At 43.7% G+C, this 21,045-nt stretch overlaps 1 protein-coding gene across 1 annotated transcript in view; it reads left to right on the top strand.

Moving 5' to 3' along the window:
• The window catches only part of UBR2 (ubiquitin protein ligase E3 component n-recognin 2), a 327,955-nt gene extending 309,583 nt beyond the window's left edge, over positions 1 to 18,372 (top strand). The window contains exons 41-47 of the mRNA XM_078766741.1: positions 3,876 to 4,003; positions 8,459 to 8,567; positions 8,998 to 9,054; positions 12,819 to 12,896; positions 13,384 to 13,554; positions 16,810 to 16,911; positions 17,071 to 18,372. Coding sequence (XP_078622867.1) covers positions 3,876 to 4,003; positions 8,459 to 8,567; positions 8,998 to 9,054; positions 12,819 to 12,896; positions 13,384 to 13,554; positions 16,810 to 16,911; positions 17,071 to 17,212 — 787 coding nt within the window. The 3' untranslated portion in view covers positions 17,213 to 18,372. The remainder of the gene's footprint in view (positions 1 to 3,875; positions 4,004 to 8,458; positions 8,568 to 8,997; positions 9,055 to 12,818; positions 12,897 to 13,383; positions 13,555 to 16,809; positions 16,912 to 17,070) is intronic.
• Positions 18,373 to 21,045: the final 2,673 nt, after the last annotated feature.

A 21,045-nucleotide genomic window follows, 5' to 3' on the forward strand; every position in this document is an offset into this window, starting at 1 on the left:
CATACAATAAAGGGAGCGGGAGACAAGATGGGGAGAGAGAGGGAAGCACACAAGTACAACAGCAGAGAACAGGGACAATGGAAGATCCGTGGGAGGGAGAGGGCTTGGGGGGGGGGGGGGGAGGAGGCATGCGAAAGGGGGGGGGGATTGGGGGTGAGGGGTTGGAGAGGTATAAAACACATGGACACTGCTAGAACTTCCAGGAAAGAAAGAAGTCGGGATTTCCCCCCAAAAAAAGTGGATCTGTGGTGAATTAACGGGGGTAGAAGAGATCAAGGTTTTGGATGGGGGAAGACAAGAGATTGTGGTGAACAGCTGTTTTAAAGACCTGGAGGGAGGAGTGGGATTGAAGAGAGTGAGGGAGTTTGTTCCAGAGGCGGGAGAAAAGAGGAGTGAAGGTGAGCAGAGAGGTCTCGATTTTGGCAAAAAAGCAGGCTTGATTGCCTGCCTTTTGTGCATTTTAATTAGTTGGTGTAGTTTCTGGTTGGTAATACAGATATTTATTTGTAGAATGAGGCTCTCCTGTGCTTGTTGTTCTTGTTTACTTTTAATCTATTGCATTTACAAACACTGCAAATGATTGTATCATTATTATAAGTAGAAACACTGGCTCCCTACGGGAGTGGTGGGAGGAGGGAGTGTTGGGGGGAAGGAGGGACTTTATTTTGTGTTACACAACTTACCAGAGTTTGATATATATATATATATATTTAGCGAAAACATCCAGTTTTCAAGTTATTTTCATATAATGCACTCTTCGATATGATAATTATTAGATACTAGCCGAAACCCGTGGAACATCCACGGAAGGGAGGATGTGGTGTATGATAGAGTGTACCATTATGGATGGCACAGGGGATTTGCTTGTCTGAGTAAGAGTTAGGAAGAAAGATGAGAATGAAGAGTGCGTATATGAACAACGTATTTATTGCAATCTACTTAAATGACAACGCTATGATATACTTTTGAAAAATGAATGGATTCGTAATAGGAATCGGCATAGCACCACTCTGGGATTGTCCACTCAGTGGACGGCTTGCTGTCGCCTTCGACTGTCCAATCAGCGGACGGCTTGCTTCGCCTTTGCCCAGCAGACGCCAATACGATGGCGTCGTAAGATGGCGTCGTATCGGCAGTTAATCGGATGCGTTTGGGCCCCAACGTCGGCTAATTCAGATTTTTCGAGTATGCCTGTACGTGATAAACAAAGAGCGCGGTTCGTAGATCGTAAATCCATTAGTGCCATGGGCATCGGGTCACTGGGTGCGGCATAAAAGGGATAACAAAGTCGAGTCCTTACGCTATTATTATATAGATAATATCATTAGATATGATAATTCCCCACTTTCACAAAAAAGTAAAAACCTAATTTGGAGGTAACCATCCAAACTTACTAGAATGTTTCCAAGCACACCTATAGTACATAGTACATGCCAAATTTTTCAATTTGTTTCGTTTCGGAGTGCATAAAATAGTCAGCACATATGTAAATTGGCAAAGTAGCTTTCTTATTCTATAAGGTTTTCATACAGAGATATTATTTTAATACTGTAAATCTCTGGACTAGTAAAACACTCGCCCACCAGGAACGGTGCTACACGATACGCATTTACATAGAGAATATGTGTCATGCAACCCTCCCAAACCCCCTCGACTATGATTTTTTTCTTCTAATGCCTAAAACCTTCTTTGGGTCACACCCCAAGTACAACCACCAACTTTCAACTCATTCCGTCCATCGCTTTAGGAGAGCATACAAGTCACACACACACACACACACACACACACACACACACACACACACACACACACACACACACACACACACACACACACACCTAAGTTATATACAGTACAGTCAGACACCGCTATTCGTGGGTTCCGCATATTAGCGGGTGATAAAATGTGACTGATTTCTCTATTTGCGGAAAAGTGCCTGCAAATTCGTGAGTTTTTTTCCTATTCGCGACCGTGTTCCGCGAATTTGCAGTTTTTCAGGGGCGCAAAATAAAAAAAATTCACCAACTGCTAGCAAGCTGATAAATTTCACAAGCTGCTATATTCTCAGTGATGTTCTTCTTCATCATTTCTGTTGCTCCAATTATCACTGGTACAATTTCGATGCTCTTCAGCTTCCAAGCTTGACACATTTATAAAACACACTGTATTTTACCAGCCATGCATAAAGCAGCTAGACATATGCAAAAAAACATCTTCCACAAGCCGCGAAAGTGATGGTGTTGTAGTTTTTTTAGTTTCACGGTGCAATATGGTTAAGCCCTTTTAATAAACAATAAATTGGAAATGGTACCTGGTGTTGTCGTTTTTTTTTTTTTGGGAAGCATTTGTTATGAAACTCTAATCATGTGCATTTGTGGTCAAAAACATTTTAAACTTTAAAAATTTTCCTCTATGAATCAGGAACTGCCGGGAACCTATAACGCATATTATTATATAACGTATTATATTTTCCCCATTGAAACAATGCTGCGGCATACATTCACGGGATTTTCATCAACCTTCGTGGATTATCGTCAACATTTGTGGGATTTGTCTCGCCATTTGCGGGATCATCGCTGACATTCGTGGGATTTGCGTCGCCATTTCTGGGACTTTCGTCGACATTCTCGGGATTTGCCTCGCCATTCGCGGTTTGGTCATCTCTATTCGCGAATGTTCGTGACTCGGGAACCTGTCCCCCCTTTTTCCATTGAAACAATGCCCCATCATTTGCGGTTTCGCAATTCGCGGCATTTTCCAGGAACGTATCCCCCGTGAATAGCAGGGTCCGACGGTACTCGCAAAAGTACCCGTCGCTTTGCTGACAGATTTAATCAAAAGACGACATGTTTTACTTCACAAACATTTGGCTCTATTCATTCTATCATTTGTCCAAGGTCATCTTCCATCTGCTTGGAAGTCAGCTGACATCACCTTGATGGACCATCCATTCTGCTTGTATATGGAGTGAGCAAAAATCACTCCCGCTTCACAACGAAGCTCCATGTTGGATGCTTTGGTTTGAACCCCTGCTTAAAATGAGTGAAATGAAACATTTTGAAAATTTCTAATCATTCTCACCCAGATTTCAACATCACCATAATGTATATTATCAAGTTGTTTCAACTTTCTTTATGTAAGAAGATGATTTGTAATACCGGCTACCATGAGGTAGCGCTGTATGACAAACATTTACATAGAGAGAATTGGGGTCTTCCCCCCACCCTGAACCCTCCATTCCCCCAGATATGCTACCCAGACAGAAACCACACTCGGTGTACCCTTAGGCAACATGAAAACATTTTTGGGATTTGGTTCAGTCATTTCTTTAGTTTTTGAAGCATATATTATTTGAAAAAAAATAAAATACTAATTGAGCTTTGTATATGAGATATTGTGATTATTTCTGAAATACAGTTTCACTTCCAATTGACATATTCACTTTCATCCAAAAATCTAGTTGTAATTCAAATAAAAGTACACTAATATCTTCTGATGTTCTTATCTAAAGTCTAGCGAATATTATCAGATACGCTTTGTGGACTGGTTGTTGTCATGAAAGTTTGTTATTCTGTGACTGTAAAAGTCTGTTCGCATGAGCACCAACATAGAGGTGCAGCATCAACTTTATACCACCAAATGTAGTGCTAAAACATTAATGAATCACCCTGCCTGCGAAACACCGGGAAGACAGTTTATAGCTGGGCCAACATTTGAACCCAGGCTAGACAGCATAGAGGAGAGTGTGCGTACCTGAAGACAGGTCCTGCCAGCCCAATATTCCTCATAGGTATATACAAATGAATAGACTGTGTTTTTGTAAACATCGTCAGTATTAGTGTGTATCTGACCATGATCTTGTCTCCACCCAACAGGCCAAACACCACATCATGTCCATGGCAGCTTCGCCAGATGCTGAGAGCTGCTGTTCTTCCTTTCCTCCGCTGTGCTGCCCTCTTCTTTCACTTTTTGCTAGGAGCTCCTCTTCCATCAGGCCTGCAGGGTAAGTTTCTCATTTCTGGAGCACCCAGACACCCTTGGTACCACTCTATCATCCCGGCAAGCACATCTCTGGTCTGGTAGGGAGAGCTCTTATATACATTCGCAGCATCACCACAGTCAATGTGTAACTGTTTGAGATAAAGACAGGGTCATGTGTTTCCATTTGGTTGTTTCTGAGACTACTTCTGTTGGCATGTATCAAGTGAAAACGTTGCTCTCCATGTGTGTGGGACCAGCCTGTTGGTTTTGAGTCTTTGGCACAGTCTAATCTGAGTCTTCTATGTGTTTGTAATGAAAGGCCAGGGACTCTTTTTTTTAAACATGGGTGCTGAAGAGTGAAGACATTTCCATAGTTGCATGGTACTTGATGTAAAACAGACATGAGGAAGCAGGAAAGCAAGCCAATTTCGATTGTTTAAATTGTTTATTGAGAAACAGTAGGCCTAGGATTTCCCTGAAAAAGACCTGGGATTTGTACGTAGCACTTATTTCACTAGCAAAGAACATGCAAACGTTTTTATTTTCCATCGAAGAATAATCACCTGAATATATTGCTTCAATGTATGGTCAACTTGGAAGAAGGATAGACTCTTCTTAAGAGTGAGAGGTCAGGATCTCAAAATACTTTGTGAAATAATTAATGGAAAACATAACATATGCCAATAACCTATTATTGGTCCGACAAATATAAGCAACTTCTCCTACCAACACTTAAGAATTCCCCAAATTTGGAAACGAGGCAAAATCATTCCCCTCCTCGAACCAAATATAGAATCCACCAAAGCAACTTCCTCAGGACGTATCACATTACTTTGCACACCTTCCAAAGTTAGAGTGCTTAATACTTACACTCACAAACATCACACTCTCACACACCCAACCTGGATCCAGACCAAACCACTCCACAAACACTGTACTCAAAACCTCACACAAGACACCTTTGATGGCTTAAACAGTATAAATCCACCAAAACGCACTAGTCTCACTACAATAGACATCAGCAAAGTGTTCCCTCCAAAAAGTCTTACTCCAACAAAATCCTCCACACAAACATGCACAACAAGACCAAACCCTGGCCTTCCAACTACCTATCATGCAGATAGCCAAAGGTAATATTTAGCGGCAAATCATCATGTACACAATACTTTTCTAACGGAGTCTCTCATGGCTCAGTCCTCGCCCAACACCCTTTTAATGTTTTCATGCACGACATTCCACAACCACCCGAGAACATACAAATAGCCTCCTATGCGGACGATGTAACCATAAGCTCTTCTCATAACAACATGAACACCACCACAGCACAACTTCAAACCCTTCCTCAGTACCATACACACCTGCCTTACCATCAACAGACTAAAAGTAGCCCCCTCAAAATCAACAATCACTCTTATAACAAATTACACCGAGGAACATAGTGCTGCACACTACATCTACGTCACACTGAATGACATCCCTATCCCACACACACTCCAAACAAAAATACGAGGTGTCACTTTTAACACATCCATGTCATTCTCGGATCACATCACAAACATTAAGATAGCATGCACATCCAGGCTGAACACACTTTTGGGCACTCACAGGTATCGACTTCGGACACCACAAAGAAATAACATACAAACAGTACATTAAAACAGTCATTTACTGTGCCAGCTCATCCTGGGCCTCCAGCCTATCAAACACACGTCTCAATACCCTACAGACCATACAAAACAAAGCCCTTCACATCATCACAGGTTGCACATTAACAAAAACACAAAGGCAAAAATGTTAAAAATCAAAGACCACTTGGACATGAGAGGTGCGCAGTTCCTTGCAGTTGCAAATGCCAAACATAATCACCTGTGCAACTTCATGTCCAACCACTCAGACACCCCTAGACACATTAAGACGACTCAACAAAGACACTGCAACGACATCCTTCAAAACATCCCCTACCCAATGACAAATACAACTAAATATTTGCGATCTCCCACAACGTATCCTTGATCTGCTAACTAATGATGGCCATTTTTTTGCGGACCACAATAAAACCTTGACCATCATCATTTAGGGATGTGGTGTAAATTAAGAAAATGTCCCCATCTATGATCTATCTATAAAACTCAAAATCATAAAACTCAGAGGAAAATTGTTCAAATGTGGCACACACATGATGACTTATGGCTTACATATGCATGTCATTTTTTTCGACATCAGATTCCAGATGCCGACTGGCGGATATTTTGTTACTTAAACGTGTGTCCAACAATTTCTCGGACATGCATGGTCCGATTTTGTTCAAACTTAGCACAAGCACAGTACTTGATGGGATACATGTACACCTCACTTTATTTTGCGATCTGAACAAAGATGGCCGACTGGTAGACCGACGGCCATTTTCGTTGTAAAAAAAAAGCCGATATTGAAAATGTCCTCAACCATTTCTCAGACATGTTCAAAGTTGGCACAAAGACAATACATGAGAGTATACATATGCCAAACATTTTGTTTTATAATCTGACCAAAATTGGCCAACTGGCGGCCTTTAACTCCATACAGCAAAATTACCATAACCACAGGCTATGCCATTTTATGTCTTTTTGTCCCCCGTCGCACACCGGAGCGAAAGGGGGACTATGGCTTTCCCCTCTGTCCGTGTGTCCGTCCGTCCGTCCGTGCGTGCAGGCATGCGTGTGTGCGTGCGTGCATAAGCGAAGGACCACATTCGAATTTGGTGTGTGGGTGCAACCCACGTCAAAATCAAAGATGGCCACCGCCATGTATGTCTGATGTCATGTATGTCTGAACCTTGTAACCTGCATATCTTGAAAAATAAGCGAAGTACCAACTTCTAATCTGGTGTGTGGGTGTATCTAGGTATAAGGAAGAACGCTATTGAAAATTGGGTCGCCATGTCAAAATCCAAGATGGCCGCCGCCATGTATGTCCGAACCTTGTGAGATGAATATCTTGAAAAATAAGCGAAGTACCAACTTCTAATTTGGTGTGTGGGTGTACCTCGCCATAAGGAAGAACGCTATTGAAAATTGAGTCGCCACGTCAAACTCCAAGATGGCCGCCACCATATATGTGTCTGAACCTTGTGAGCGAAATATCTCGAAAAATAAGCGAAGTACCAACTTCTAATCTGGTGTGTGGGTGTATCTAGGCACACGGAAGAACGCTGTTTAAAATTGGGTCGCCACGTCAAAATCCAAGATGGCAGCCGCCATGTATGTCTGAATCTTGTGAGATGAATATCTTGAAAGATAAGCGAAGTACCAACTTCTAATTTGGTGTGTGGGTGTATCTCGGCATAAGGAAGACCGCTATTGTAAATTGGGTCGCCACGTCAAAATCCAAGATGGCCGCCACCATATATATGTCTGAACCTTGTGAGCGAAATATCTTGAAAAATAAGCAAAGTACCTTCTGGTGTGTGGGTGTATCTAGGCATAAGGAAGAACGCTATTGAAAATTGGGTCGCCACGTCAAAATCCAAGATGGCCGCCTCCATGTATGTCTGAACCTTGTGAGCGAAATATCATATCATAGCATGTTTTCTGCGTGTTCCACTTTGTCAACTCACATCACTTCCCCGACGGGGGACCTAGGCGTAATGCTTGTTCTCCTTGTTTTGTCCTTCAATTCTGCTGTTGTTTTCCCCCTCTCTACTGGTCCTTTTATGTTGCGTCCTGATCCATTCAGTGTTCCTACTCTCATACGAGCCTTGACTCTGTATTCCACAAAAAAAACACAAATACAAAAGGGTAGTCAAATAGCAAATGCAATGGATGGAATCAGAATGTTGATTGGGGCACGCCAACTGTCGTCAGAAAAAAGGAGGCACAGATGTTTCGTGCGTTGACTCGTCTTTGGAGCAAAAGAGGACTTACGCCAAAACGTCGGCTTCTTCCTGTTTCCCTTGGTGGTTAGCATACCTCGACCAACCTTCTGTTGATTTCATCCACTGTTCTATCCCCACCCCCCCCCCTCCCCAACTCCCACCGCCCCCCTCCCCCACCGATGTAGATCGACATTGGCCTGCATGATTAAGACAAATTATTTAATTTAAAATAGGGAATGCAACCTAAATGTTCATATAATTGTGCGCAACATGTCTTAAATATGCTACTCATGACAATGGTGCAAATAAGTAGGCAAACAACGTTGAGAAATCAATATAAATTTTAGTTTGGACAACATGGAAATATGATATGAACAGTTGAAATGTTGAATAGTTTGTAAAATGTAAAACGTCATTGCCTCCACCACAGAGGCAGGGTGGAGGTGTGCCTCCACCACAGGTCATCTGTGGTGTGCCTCCACCACAGATCATTTTGACGTTGGAAGTAGCATGAGAAACTTACATGGAAGAGAAAAATTAAACGCTGATCTGACACGACTATAAAACTGCAGTTGTCTATTTTGCCAAAATGATGCAAAAATCATGTCTTGTACCCCCTGGCAGGAACGGGACCAGAACAGTTCGACTTGCTCTGTCATTACCTGTCTCTTCCTACAAACCTTACCATGTTGTTTGATACCTACAGGGAGACGGTAGATCCACTTTTACACAGGTGGGTGTTCAGGAAGCAGTGTTTTGAGCTTGATTAACAGAGTAAAGAAGAGTAAATGATCATTTATTTTCTGTATTTATATTGCTATAATGTATATTATTATGTTTCCGATGACGAGATGAACGTTCACGCTTCAGTCTCCCTGTCCCGACACCAACAGTGTTTCTGTAATATTGACCAACCTCCACACACTTTGCACAGAGGTGATAATTGGATAGGTGGTATTTGTGTGTACACACACACACACACACACACACACACACACACACACACACACACACACACACACACACACACACACACACAGACACACACACACACACACACAGTTTTGGTTTTGTATCCCTTGCTGTTGCAATCGCTCTCCTTTGTCATCAATTTGTCCTTTACCTTTCTTCATTGATAACACTGCCGACCTTATTCTGTCCAGGTGGTGCAATGCTGAAGCTGTTCGCAGTTTCCAACAAGGTCAGATGGTTGTCATTCGGTGGGCCATCTCCTTTTGCATTTCCTTGAACTTAAACTATTTGCAGCCACCACTGAATCTGATAGTTTCATTACATTTCATAAACCTGGTGTTGGCTTGACGTTAATTTAGCTGGCTTAGGGTCTTCAGATCTTAGGCTTAGGGTCTTCGTAAGATCTTAGGGTCTTGAGTTTGAGCCCCTGTCATGCTGTTGAAATAACACCAAGTGGGTTGACACAGCCTGTCATCCTTCCGAGGTCGTCAAAATGAGTACCAGCTTCCTGGTAACAGGGGCACTGCATCAGCAGCACAGCCATGCTTCCAGAAGAACATTTCATTCTGCAACAACGTAAAACTGGTGCAACTTTTATTTATTTCTAAGACTCGTCAATGTGACAAAGTATGCAGCCAAGAGCATTGTAACACATATTTAACACTGTTCCCATTTATATTGTATGAATGAATGAATATGAATGATCGTTTTAAGGCCATTTTCCCCAATAGAGTGGGGGTTAGCCTTGCGGGCCCCATGACAATCATGGTTCCCTGTTTGAGGCAATGTTTTTTTATGGCCGGATGCCCTTCCTGACGCCAACCCTTAATCGCCTCTTACAATGCGCAGGGATACGGTGTACCTATTCTAAACCGGGGTACACACCGGGATCATTCATCCCAGCAAGCTGGTACTCAATTTGCCGACCTAGAAAGGATGACAGGCTGAGTCAATCCCCCTGGTGTTAACTTAGCGATCGACCGGGATTCGAACCCAGGATCCTAGGATCCCAAGCCGGCACCCTAACCGCTGAGCCAAACCCATTTATATTGTATGATCCAATATTTTGATAACATATAATTGTTTCATATTTGTTGCCATACTGAACAACGTGGGTATATTTGTCTGGATGCGATAATTCAGAGCCACACGTAATACTGGTTGATCACAAAATCTTGTCGAAAGTTTGTTTTGAAACTTGATGACATTAACATTTTGTGAAGCTAAAATGAGATTGGACCTCGGTTGTTTTTTTCTTGGTTATTTGGGACTTGTTCCAAGTTTCTAAGCATTGTGTTTTCATGCTGAAAATTACACATTCTCACAGACACTGAAAGAACTTGATGCCATATCTGGCCATATATTGAACAAATGTTTTCTCCATTATATCTGGCTGGTTCAGCCATAGTATGAAGCATATGGCCTTGTGAAAACATGATGGTATCCAGAGAATTACGAAGTACGTACGTAGGTAGTAATTACCTGAAGATGCAAAAAGGAGCGGTCGTTATCATCAATGATCTCAGAGTACCACCAACCCCTGCAGAGATCTGCAATGTTATCATGAGAATGAAGGATGACAAGGCAGCTGGAACTGATGGAATTCCCACAGAAGTCTTGAAGGAGGGAAACATGAAGATCTCCACTCATCTGCATGTCCTCTCTCTTCCTCAGAATCTGGAACACCGAGGAAATCCCATTCAATCCTCGGGATGCCATGATCGTCGCCATATTCAAGAAAGGAGATAACGCAGACAGGAAGCTATCATGGCATTGCCCTACTGTCCATTGCAGGAAAGATCATTGCCCAGATCCTAGCCAATTGATTATCACCTCTTGTGCAGGATGATTAATTTGGAAAGAAGATTGACGAGAAGAGGAAGAAGTTCAAGGAGTGGCAGAAGGCGAAGGGTACGGGGGCAGAAAAAGCAAAGCATGAAAGTTATAAGGCAGCCAAGAAGGCTGCAAAGAAAGGGGTAGCAAAGGCGCATGAGGCATGTAGGAAAATGTTCGGAGAACGCTTGGATTTGGAAGAGGGTCAGAGAGCAGTATTCAGGATTGCAAAGCAGAAAGCGAAAGAGGTGTGATGTGATGGGGGTGAGTTGCTTGAAGGATGAAGTGGGACAAATCGTTGTGGACCCAGATGGAATTAAAGGAAGATGGAAGAGATATATGGAAATATTGTTGAATGCAGAGAATGAATGGGATGGCAACATAGAGAGTAACCCAGTTTTAGGACCGGCAGAGAAGAGAACCGAGTAGGAAGTTGAGGAAGCGATAAAAGCAATGAAGAGTAGAAAAGCGGGAGGGCCGACGGGAGTTGTGGGAGATATGTTGAATGGCAGCGGGAAATTGGGGTGTGAAGAGAATGACAGAGATCTGTAATCTGGTGGTGAAAGAAGACCGCATTCCAGTGGATTGGGAACTGAGTACCCTCGTCCCTCTATACAAGGGGAAAGGTGACCCTCTAGGGTGTGGCTCGTATTGAGCGATAAAGTTATTGGAGCATGGAATGAAGGTTATTGGAAAGGGTGTTGGAGAGGAGGATAAGGAAGAAGGTGAAGATTGATGAAATGCAGTTTGGATTGATGCCAGGAAGAGGAACGACAGACGCGCTTTTTATTGTGAGGCAGTTGCAGGAGAAGTACATGGAGAAGAGGAAGAAGTTGTTTCTTGGGTTTGTTGATCTGGAGAAAGCATTCGATAGGGTTCCACGTGAAGGAGTGACATGGGCATTGACGAAGTTAGGAGTGGAGGAATGGTTGATCAGAGTAGTGATGGCAATGTACAAAAGAGCGCGCACAGCTGTAAGGACGAAGGACGGGAACAGTGGTGAGTTTGAGGTGAAGGTGGGAGTGCATCAGGGGTCGGTACTAAGTCCACTACGATTTGTAGCTGTGATGGAGGTGCTGGCTCGGAACATAACGGAGGGTTTACCGTGGGAGTTGTATGCAGATGATCTGGTGTTGATTGCAGAAAGTATGGATGGACTGAAGGAGAAGATGAACAAGTGGAAGGAATGTATGGAGACAAAAGGTCTGAAGGTGAATATCAGAAAAACGAAGGTGATGGCAAGTGGTAAAGCATGTGGTGAGGTGGAAAGAACTGCGAAGTGGCCGTGTGCTGTGTGCAGGAAGGGTGTTGGAGTGAATTCCATTCAATGTACAATGTGCGCTGAGTGGGTTCATCAAAAATGTAGTGGTTTGAGAGAGTCATTAACCAGTGTGGCAGCTACATTCAAGTGTAAGGTGTGCACAGAGGGAGCTGCAGATGGAGGAAATGTTGAGTTGGATCTTGGAGACGGCGTGAAGCTGGAAGGTGTGAAAACATTTTGTTACCGAGGAGACATACTGAATGGAGAAGGTCGATCAGACTCGGCAACGGTTGCTTGAGTGAGATGTGCATGGAAGAAGTTTCGGGAACTGAGTGGCGTGCTGACGAGGAGGGGAGTGTTGAAGCTGAAGGGAAAGGTTTATGCTGCATGTGTGAGAAGTGTTATGATTTATAGGAGCGAGACATGGGTAATGAACGTGGAGCAGCAACGAAGGCTGGAAAGGGTGGAAATGCGAATGGTTCGGTGGATGTGTGGAGTATCATTGAGAGAGAGGAAGACAAATGATGAATTGCGAAAGATGATGGGAATAGAGCCTGTGATGGATGCTGTGAAGAGAAACAGTTTGAGATGGTTTGGTCATGTGTTGAGGAAGGATGAAAGTGACTGGTTGAGAAGAGTGATGGAAATGAATGTAGAAGGAAGTAGAGGATGGGGAAGACCTAGAAAGACTTGGCTAAAGATGGTCGAAGAAGAAATGCGGGCAAGGGGGTTAACAAGGGGAGATGCAGAAAATAGGGCAAAATGGAGAAGATTGTCATGGGGACCGCAAGGCTAACCCCCGCTCTTGCAGGGAAAATGGCCTTAAAATGCCTGTTGTTGTTGTTTTTGTTGTATCCTTAAAGGGGGGGGGGAAATGGCCTCTAAAGGTGGTTCTTTCTGGTTCCTGTACCCTTATAGGTACCCCAGGAAGATGAACAAAATGGTGCATCTGCCTCAGGATTACAGCTCTTTAATAAACAAGGCTTCACGATTCCGGTAAATATCCAGAGTTGAAGGGCAAAGGGGAAGAAATTTGCTTTCATGAGACTTATGTAATGCTGATGTACGCTGAATTTAAAACGAATTTAAGAGCAATCTGGGCATTAATTATTAAACACGATTTTCAAATTGGTATTTTTAATGCGATTGCAGAGTTTGCTTTGTTCTCCATCTAGTATGTGTGTGTGTACACGATAACATTGAGATTCCTGCAGCTCAGGAATACCAGACTAAACTTGACTCGACTGAAACCAAACTTCAAATCTGATATTATTCTGATTTATTTTTTGTTTTTAGTTTGAATTTTGGTTTCAGGTATTTGGTTAAAATTCAGAATTCTAACGATGTTTAAATCCAGGAATGGAAAATGGTAATAGAATAATTGTCAGTTTTTACGATATTGTTTTTTTTTGAAGGCGAGTTCAACAACTTTTTTTTGAAACTTCCTGCTTCACTTTACCCCTATCTCATCAAATACACGCAGATGCCCTCACTCAGACGGAGAGGACAATCGTACGCCAACACTGTGCCTTGTGTGTGGTACAATCCTGTGCTCCCAGTGCTATTCCTGCCAAGCAGAACTCGATGGTGAGGATGTGGGAGCTTGCATAGCTCATTCTGCAATCTGTGGGGCTGGCATCGGCATCTTCTTACGGTGAGGCCATTGTGCACTTTGGCATTGTCAGTCTCTCTCGTATTCCTTTTGCACCTTATGATGTCAGAAACACGGGCAGAGTTTATATACTCTGTATCTAATCGGCAGAATCCGCAATAATGCCGTCTGCAGTAAGGAAAGAGGATTGGAAAAGCTCACCAGTGATTGGATTAACCAAGCATTTCCAGTTGTTGAAAGAAGATGACTGATCATACAGTTCAGTTTTCCAAAAGAGAGTTTTCATTGGAGTCATCATAGTCTGAAGGCGGAGATGCACCACACAGAGAAAGCAGGTGATTACAGAAGGATAAACAGAAATGTCAATGTGGGTTCGGAAAGGGCATGAGCTATAGAAATTGAATTATTGACAAACACAGCAACACCACAACCATCATAGAAGTCTAACCTATTGAAGCGGTTGAGAAATGAGCAAGAAAGGGACAGATACAGGAGTCAGAAAGGTGAGCAGCATTTCAAAGAGGTGGTCAATAGCAGGAGAAGCAGCATGAACCTTTAAGTGGAGATCCTTGATGCTAGATCAATCAATCAGTCTTTTATAGTTTTTTTCCTTTACAAGGAAGAAGGAATGAAAGTTAAAAAAATAAGAAAAGCAACTCTAAATGATGAGGCTGTGCAGATTTTAAAAGACAGCTAATGTCACAGAAGAAGCATATATGAAGAATGCTCAATCATGTGATTCAGTCAGAATTATAGGCAGGAACCAACTTGTGTTTGGCTTTAAATGTTATCTGCAATATTTTATAATCTCCAGTGAAGTGTTTTGATGATTTGGAGTGATGTGATCATATATTCGAGTCCATCTGCCGTATTTTGATTGTTGTCAGATAAGATCTGAGTCTTTTGATGTATGAGCACCACACAGTTTGGGAAGCAGGAAGCTGAGGAGATGGAGAGAGTGATAGGAAGGGGTAGAGGGGAATGGGGCAGATGGGTGGTAAATGCAAAGTGGTTGCGAAATGAGAACATGGAAGATTGGAAAGAGGAAGAGGATTGGAGTATGGAGAGGGAGATGGTAGGATGGAGCAGACCGAGGGTGCTGAACATTGAATGTTTGCACATTAACGGTTTTGATTTTTACATTTAACATTATTTTCTTGATCTAAATTGTGTTGCATTAGTTGCATACTTTGCAGTGAAAGGTGGAAACCTCAGAAAATTGCATGCACCCAATGATTGAATCCATGCGTGGCAAGTCATGAATTGAGTATTTTCCATCAACCAGGACTGGAGGAAGGAGGGAGATGGAGAATGATAAGATGTTGAGGGAGTGAGAGGTTGAGGTGAAAAAAAAAAAAAAGACTGTGCAATGAATAGACAAAGAGAAGAAATAATTTTTGTTTCGGAGTGAGGTGGTGTACTTGGCTAAACTTGGCAAGTTTGTATACTTGGCTAAAGGTGGTGGAAGAAGAAATGCGGGAAAGGGGGTTAACAAGGGGAGATGCAGAAAATAGGGCAAAATGGAGAAGATTGTCATGCGGCCTGCAAGGCTAACCCCCGCTCTAGCAGGGAAAATGGCCTTAAAATGCATGTTGTTGTTGTTTGTAGTGAGAGAATGATGGCAAATATGTGTTCCTGTCGAATCAACAAGCAAGCCAATCAATATAGGGGATACCAAGCGGTCCTCTCATGCGCTATAGACAAAGGCTGAGGCTGAGTGTGAGTGTGTGTGAGTGCCGAGTTATTGATTTTAACATCAATCCAAGAAAGGCACCATTTTAAGGCCAAATATTGTAAATTGCCCAAAGGTTAGAGTGGCATCAATTACATTTGAAATCTGTTTGAGAATGACAAAACTTTTTGAGAAAATGCAATAATATGCTTGGCTTTTCCAGGGGTTTCCACACCGAAATTCCAGGTTTTTCAAAATTTCCTAATATTATAAATTGATTTGGATTAATCGAACATTGTTTCCACCACGAATAATATTGTCATGTTCACCAGGGGTTAACCCCTGGTGACGGATGGCCAACCGAGCTTTAACTCAGAGGCGTTCACTTAAACTATAGCGGTATTATTTTATGCGCGCGAGGGTGTAGTGGAGGACAGCGAGCTTACCTGGACGGATGTACATGGCACGGGGTTATCCGATTCCCACAACAAGTAAACGGACAAGACAAGGAATTGAAATTCAACAAATAAAGGGTTTAATAAAATAATGCAGGCAACAATAAATGTGCGATAAAATCTAATTCCTAATTGGGCCACCGCCAAATGGACTTGTAAAACAGACAGGGATAAATAAATGACGAAAGTAATAAATGTGTGTGGTGCGTTTGCCTGCACTCCGCTGCTCGGTGTTCTTGACCGTCCGGGGTCGTCAAGGATCCCGTGTCCCTGCGCGGAAAAACACGCCTTGGCGCGAAGTCTGTTCACCCGCCAGCCGCCGAACATGAAGTGAACAGACCTTTACTCCTTCCTCGTCATCCGCTCCACAAAGCACCGAGGTGAGAAAAGAGAAGGATGCGTCCGCCAAGAGCATGCATGAACTGCGACTGCCCGCGATGCCAACTATGAACCAAGAGAGTGCACTAACTGCGACTGCCCATGATGCCAACTATGAATCAAGAGAGTGCACTAACTGTGACTGCCCGCGATGCCACCCAGAGTCAAAAGAATATCTGTGACCGCCTGTCATGAAACCCAGCGTGAAGAGAGGGAAAATGGCGGTCCTCAGTCTTTTTGTCCCTGGTCCTCAAACGTCATCTGATGACGTCCGCGCGCGCTCCAATCAAAGAGTCCCGTCGCATTGCTCCACGATCACGACCAATCATTCCCTTTTGGGGCGTGGCCTCATGGCCCTTCTTGCACCCTTGTGGTGACTCGGCTGGTGGCGTCAGTGGTCGTGTTCGAATGTCTGAATCTGGTGGCTTTTATAGGGTCTATTTAATTTAGGTGCGGAGTGCATAGCTGGTGTTGCATGTGCCATAAGGAACAAGGGGAAAACCACTGAGGCAATTTACATACAGGGAATTATTCCTTATACCCTACCGAATTAGCATAGCTCCACCCCTCGCATGGAGATGAATATACACTTACGCTGAACACACGGAGCTGACTTATTTACATCAAGGTGCTCTTACCCGACATTCTGAGCATGGTAATCTATACACTTCTACCTGGACTAAGGTATTTAATGAGCTACCCCCTTAAACGTAACAATATTAATGTATTAAGTTGCTTTGCTTGGATAATTTTTGGATTACCTGATCTTGTTTTGTAAACTTTTCTTTGCAGTGTACGTGAGTGCCAAACCTTGCTGTTGTGTGGGAAAAATAAGGGTTGTTTTTACCCCCCACCATACCTGGATGAGTATGGAGAAACTGATCAATTACTCAGGTAAGCCTTTACCGGTCATGCCTCGATAAGAAACTGTTCTGACGTTTTACCTGCCGGTGTTGTTCTTTGTGGTTTTAGTGTCTACCGCAGCACAGAAAATATCTCTCATTACATTTCACAACTTAACGTTGCGTCTGCAACGACGCCTTTTCACGGCAGGCGTGGAAACCCTCTGCTTCTGTGCCTGGAACGCTACCACAAGTTGCAGCGCCTATGGCACTTGCACGCCATCCCCGAGGAGATTGCACATGCGCAGGAGGCAAACCAGTCCTTCACCACAAACGACTGGCAGCACCTCTGATCAACCACTTCGCATCCTTCTGAGCGCGAGTGACGCTGTTCATTCGTGCTCGGTCACCGATTTAACGGCAGATTCCTCTATTTTTATCTGAAATGTGCTCTTTATTATGTTTCATTCTTTTTCTCATCAAGCTTTGTTTTTTTTGTTTTTTTTCTGCATGTCAATTTGCTATGCCTGCCCGATAGAATCTCTCATATAATCCTTCTCCAAAAGGAGCTTGCCATCATTGTACTTTACTAATTTGTAATAATTCACTGAGAAGTCTTTTTTTGTGATAATTTACTTCAAAGTGCTTTGACATCGTTATACGTGACTCTTTGTGGTAACTTGCTTCAAAATGAGTGTTTTAACATTGTAATGTCATTTCATCGCACCAGAGGAAATTCTGAACGGACACGTTTGTTGTTGAGAAAGCAATTAGCATTATCACACAAGTTTATTGTGATATTGAATTCATTCTAGCATTTTAAAAGCTGGTCCACCGCTTAATTATTACAAATGATATTGGACTTAGGATGAGAGACTTCTTCGACTCAAATAGTCATAATCTATCTATCTCTCGCACGCACACACACACACACACACACACACACACACACACACACACACACACACACACACACACACACACACACACACACATTGTTTAGTGAATTTTGGAGGCTCAATTCTTTGTTTTCAGAATAATGTTTTGAAATGCTCAGAGGGAAGTGCAAGGGGAAGGAATGTGTATGGGGGGAAGGAGGGGAAGGAGGGGGGAGGGGAAAAACCAGAGGATGGGTGAAGAGATAGAACAACAATGGCACATATTGTCGTTCTCTCTTTTGGCAATATTTGGCAACAGTGCCAATATTTTAAGTAATCAGCTGCCTTGTTTATAGTTGTCTATAGCTACAGTGCCAGCTGCCTTGATCAAGTTAAACAAGCTGTCCCTCTATTTTCCGGGAGATGGAAGAGGTGCAAGCATTCAACCTCCCCTCCTCTTCCTCATCCCGTTCAGCCTCCACAAGGCAAGTTAGAGATGCAAGGTTTCCCTCCAGGCCTCTCTGGCACAATAAATTTAATGTTTTGAATTCCGGGGTCGTCGAAAGCTCTGTACATTACGTATTGTTCTGTACAGTCTCAGTTGGGGAAAGTCAATAAAAAAATCTTTGAAATTTGTTCTGTGTGAGCTCCTGGTGGAAAGGCTGTGATAAGAATAGAGCTGTATTTTTTAAATCATTGCTAACAAAGGAGTGATATATGAATCGACATGCTTCAACAATGCATTTACTGTGTCATGTTTACCCTTTATAACCAAAGGTGGCGGCTATTCATGTGACATGTGAACAACTTGGGAACATGAATTTATTTATAGTGTAGGAGCTTCTTCTTCTTCTTTGTTTATATGTAGTACAAGGCTGTGGGGTTGCATCATTGGCTGATGGTGAGGTTGTGCCACTGATACAATGCCCTCTGCTGGTTCAAGTGGCCCTCTTCGTGGAGAGTGGGGCGATGGCTAAGTTCTCTTGCGCCGGAGCGCACAAGATGGCGCCGGAGGCGCCAAGGGTGGTGAGGCGAGCAGACGAGATGGCCTCCTTTCTCCTCCACCATCTGCGGAAGCACACGTGGCCTTCAGCTTCCTTGCGAGCCAAATAATAATCAAAACTCCTTTTCAATTGCCGTAGCAGAAAGCCTATCCTCACAGCCTGCACAAAATGGCCAAGCCTTCTCCTCCAGCACCAAAAACCCAAGAGAGAGATTCTTCTTTCAACTGTCCTTTTTCCCTTAGAACTTTCTCGCTCTGACGTCACACTGGCCAATCGCCGAGCCCCATCGAATCACCCCATCATCGTGCTCGACCAATGACGAATTTTGGGGTGTGTCCTGCCGCTTTGATTGGCGTGAACGTCATTAAGGCATGGCTTTCTTGCCGATCGGTTTCTGAGGTTTCTGAGATCGGTTTCTGAGGTTTCTGAGATCGGTTTCTGAGGTTTGGGACATGGAATGTAGGGACAATGACAGGGAGATCAGGAGAAGTGGTGGAAGTATTGATCAGAAGAAGAGTGGACATATGTTGTGTGCAAGAGACGAGATGGAAGGGAAGTGGTGTGAGAATGGTGAATGGTAGGCAGGGACAGAAATAGAAGTTTGTGTGGCAAGGGTGCCCGGAGGGCGTGAATGGTGTTGGTGTCCTGTTTTCTGAGGAGTTTGTAGACAGTGTGGTGAGTGTGACTAGAGTGAGTGATAGGTTGATGATGGTGACAATGATAATTGGAAAGCTCTTGGTGAACGTCATCTTGGGATATGCTCCGCAGGTTGGTCGGAGCGATGAAGAGAAGGACAAGTTCTGGTGTGCGATAGAGAAGCTGATGGAAAACGTGAAAGATGAGGAAGTTGTTGTGGTAGGAGGAGACCTAAATGGACATGTGGGAAGGAGTATGGACGGTTTTGAGGGAGTTCATGGGGGTTACGGATATGGTGTGAGAAATGGAGAAGGTGAAAGGATTTTGGAGTTTGCTGATGGAGCTGATTTGTTGATTTGTAATACTCAGTTCCAGAAAGAGGATAATAAGCTTGTTACATATTGTCAGGTGGGTTGACGACAACCGTTGACTACCTGATGGTGCGTAGGCGAGATAGGGGGCACCTCCGGGACACAAAGGTGATCCCGGGGGGAGGAGGCTGTTTCACAGCACCATTTGGTTGTCTGCGACATAAGGGTGAAAGGTGCGAGGAGAGCTCGGCAGGTGAAGTACCAACCGAGAATGAAGGTGTGGAGGTTGAGAGAGGTGACAGTAAGGGAGGCATTAAAAGAGAGGCTGAGTAGGGTAGAGGATGATGTGCTTGAGCTTGAACGTGGTTGGATGTCAATGAAAGATAGTCTGTTGGGAGCCGTTGGTGAGGTATGTGGATGGACAAAAGGACCACCGAGGCACTCGGAAACATGGTGGTGGGGTGAGGAAGTTGGAAAGAGGATTGATGAGAAGAGGAAGAAGTTCAAGGAGTGGCAGAAGGCGAAGGGTACGGGAGCAGAAAAAGCAGAGCATGAAAGTTATAAGGCAGCCAAGAAGGCTGCAAAGAAAGAGGCAGTAAAGGCGCAGGAGGCATGTAGGAAAATGTTTGGAGAAAGCTTGGATTCGGAAGAGGGTCAGAGAGCGGTATTCAGGATTGCAAAGCAAATAGCAAAAGAGAGGTGTGATGTGATGGGGGTGAGTTGCTTGAAGGATGAAGTGGGACAAATCGTTGTGGACCCAGATGGAATTAAAGGAAGATGGAAAAGACATATGGAAATGCTGTTGAATACAGAGAATGAATGGGATGGCAACATAGAGAGTAACCCAGTTTTAGGACCGGCAGAGAAGATAACTGAGAAGGAAGTTGTTGAGGAAGCGATAAAAGCAATAAAAACAACACCTTTAGAGGCCATTTTTCCCCGCAAGCGGGGGTTGGCCTTTTTCGGGAACCGTGGTAGTTGTTGTTTTTCGGTCCCCTTTTTGAAGCAATGTTTTACGGCCGGATGCCCTTCCTGACGCCAACCCTTTTTGCCGCCTTTAACGACAAGCAGGGAATTACCAGTGAACTGGTACTCAATTAGCCGACCTCGGAAGGATGACAGGCTGAGTCAACCCCCCTGGCGTTAATTCAGCGATCGACCGGGTTTCTGAACCCAGGATCCTAGGATCCTAAGCTGACACCCTAGCCGCTAGCCCAACACCAGGGTTACAAGCAATAAAGTGCTTACAATAAATTACAAGCAACACCAAGCGATAAAAGCAATGAAGAGTAGAAAAGCGGGAGGGCCGACGGGAGTTGTGGGAGATATGTTGAAGGCAGCAGGAAGTTGGGGTGTG

This window comes from Myxine glutinosa, chromosome 12, assembly GCF_964187855.1.
Source record: "Myxine glutinosa chromosome 12, kmMyxGlut1.1, whole genome shotgun sequence".
Lineage (NCBI taxonomy): Eukaryota > Metazoa > Chordata > Myxini > Myxiniformes > Myxinidae > Myxine > Myxine glutinosa.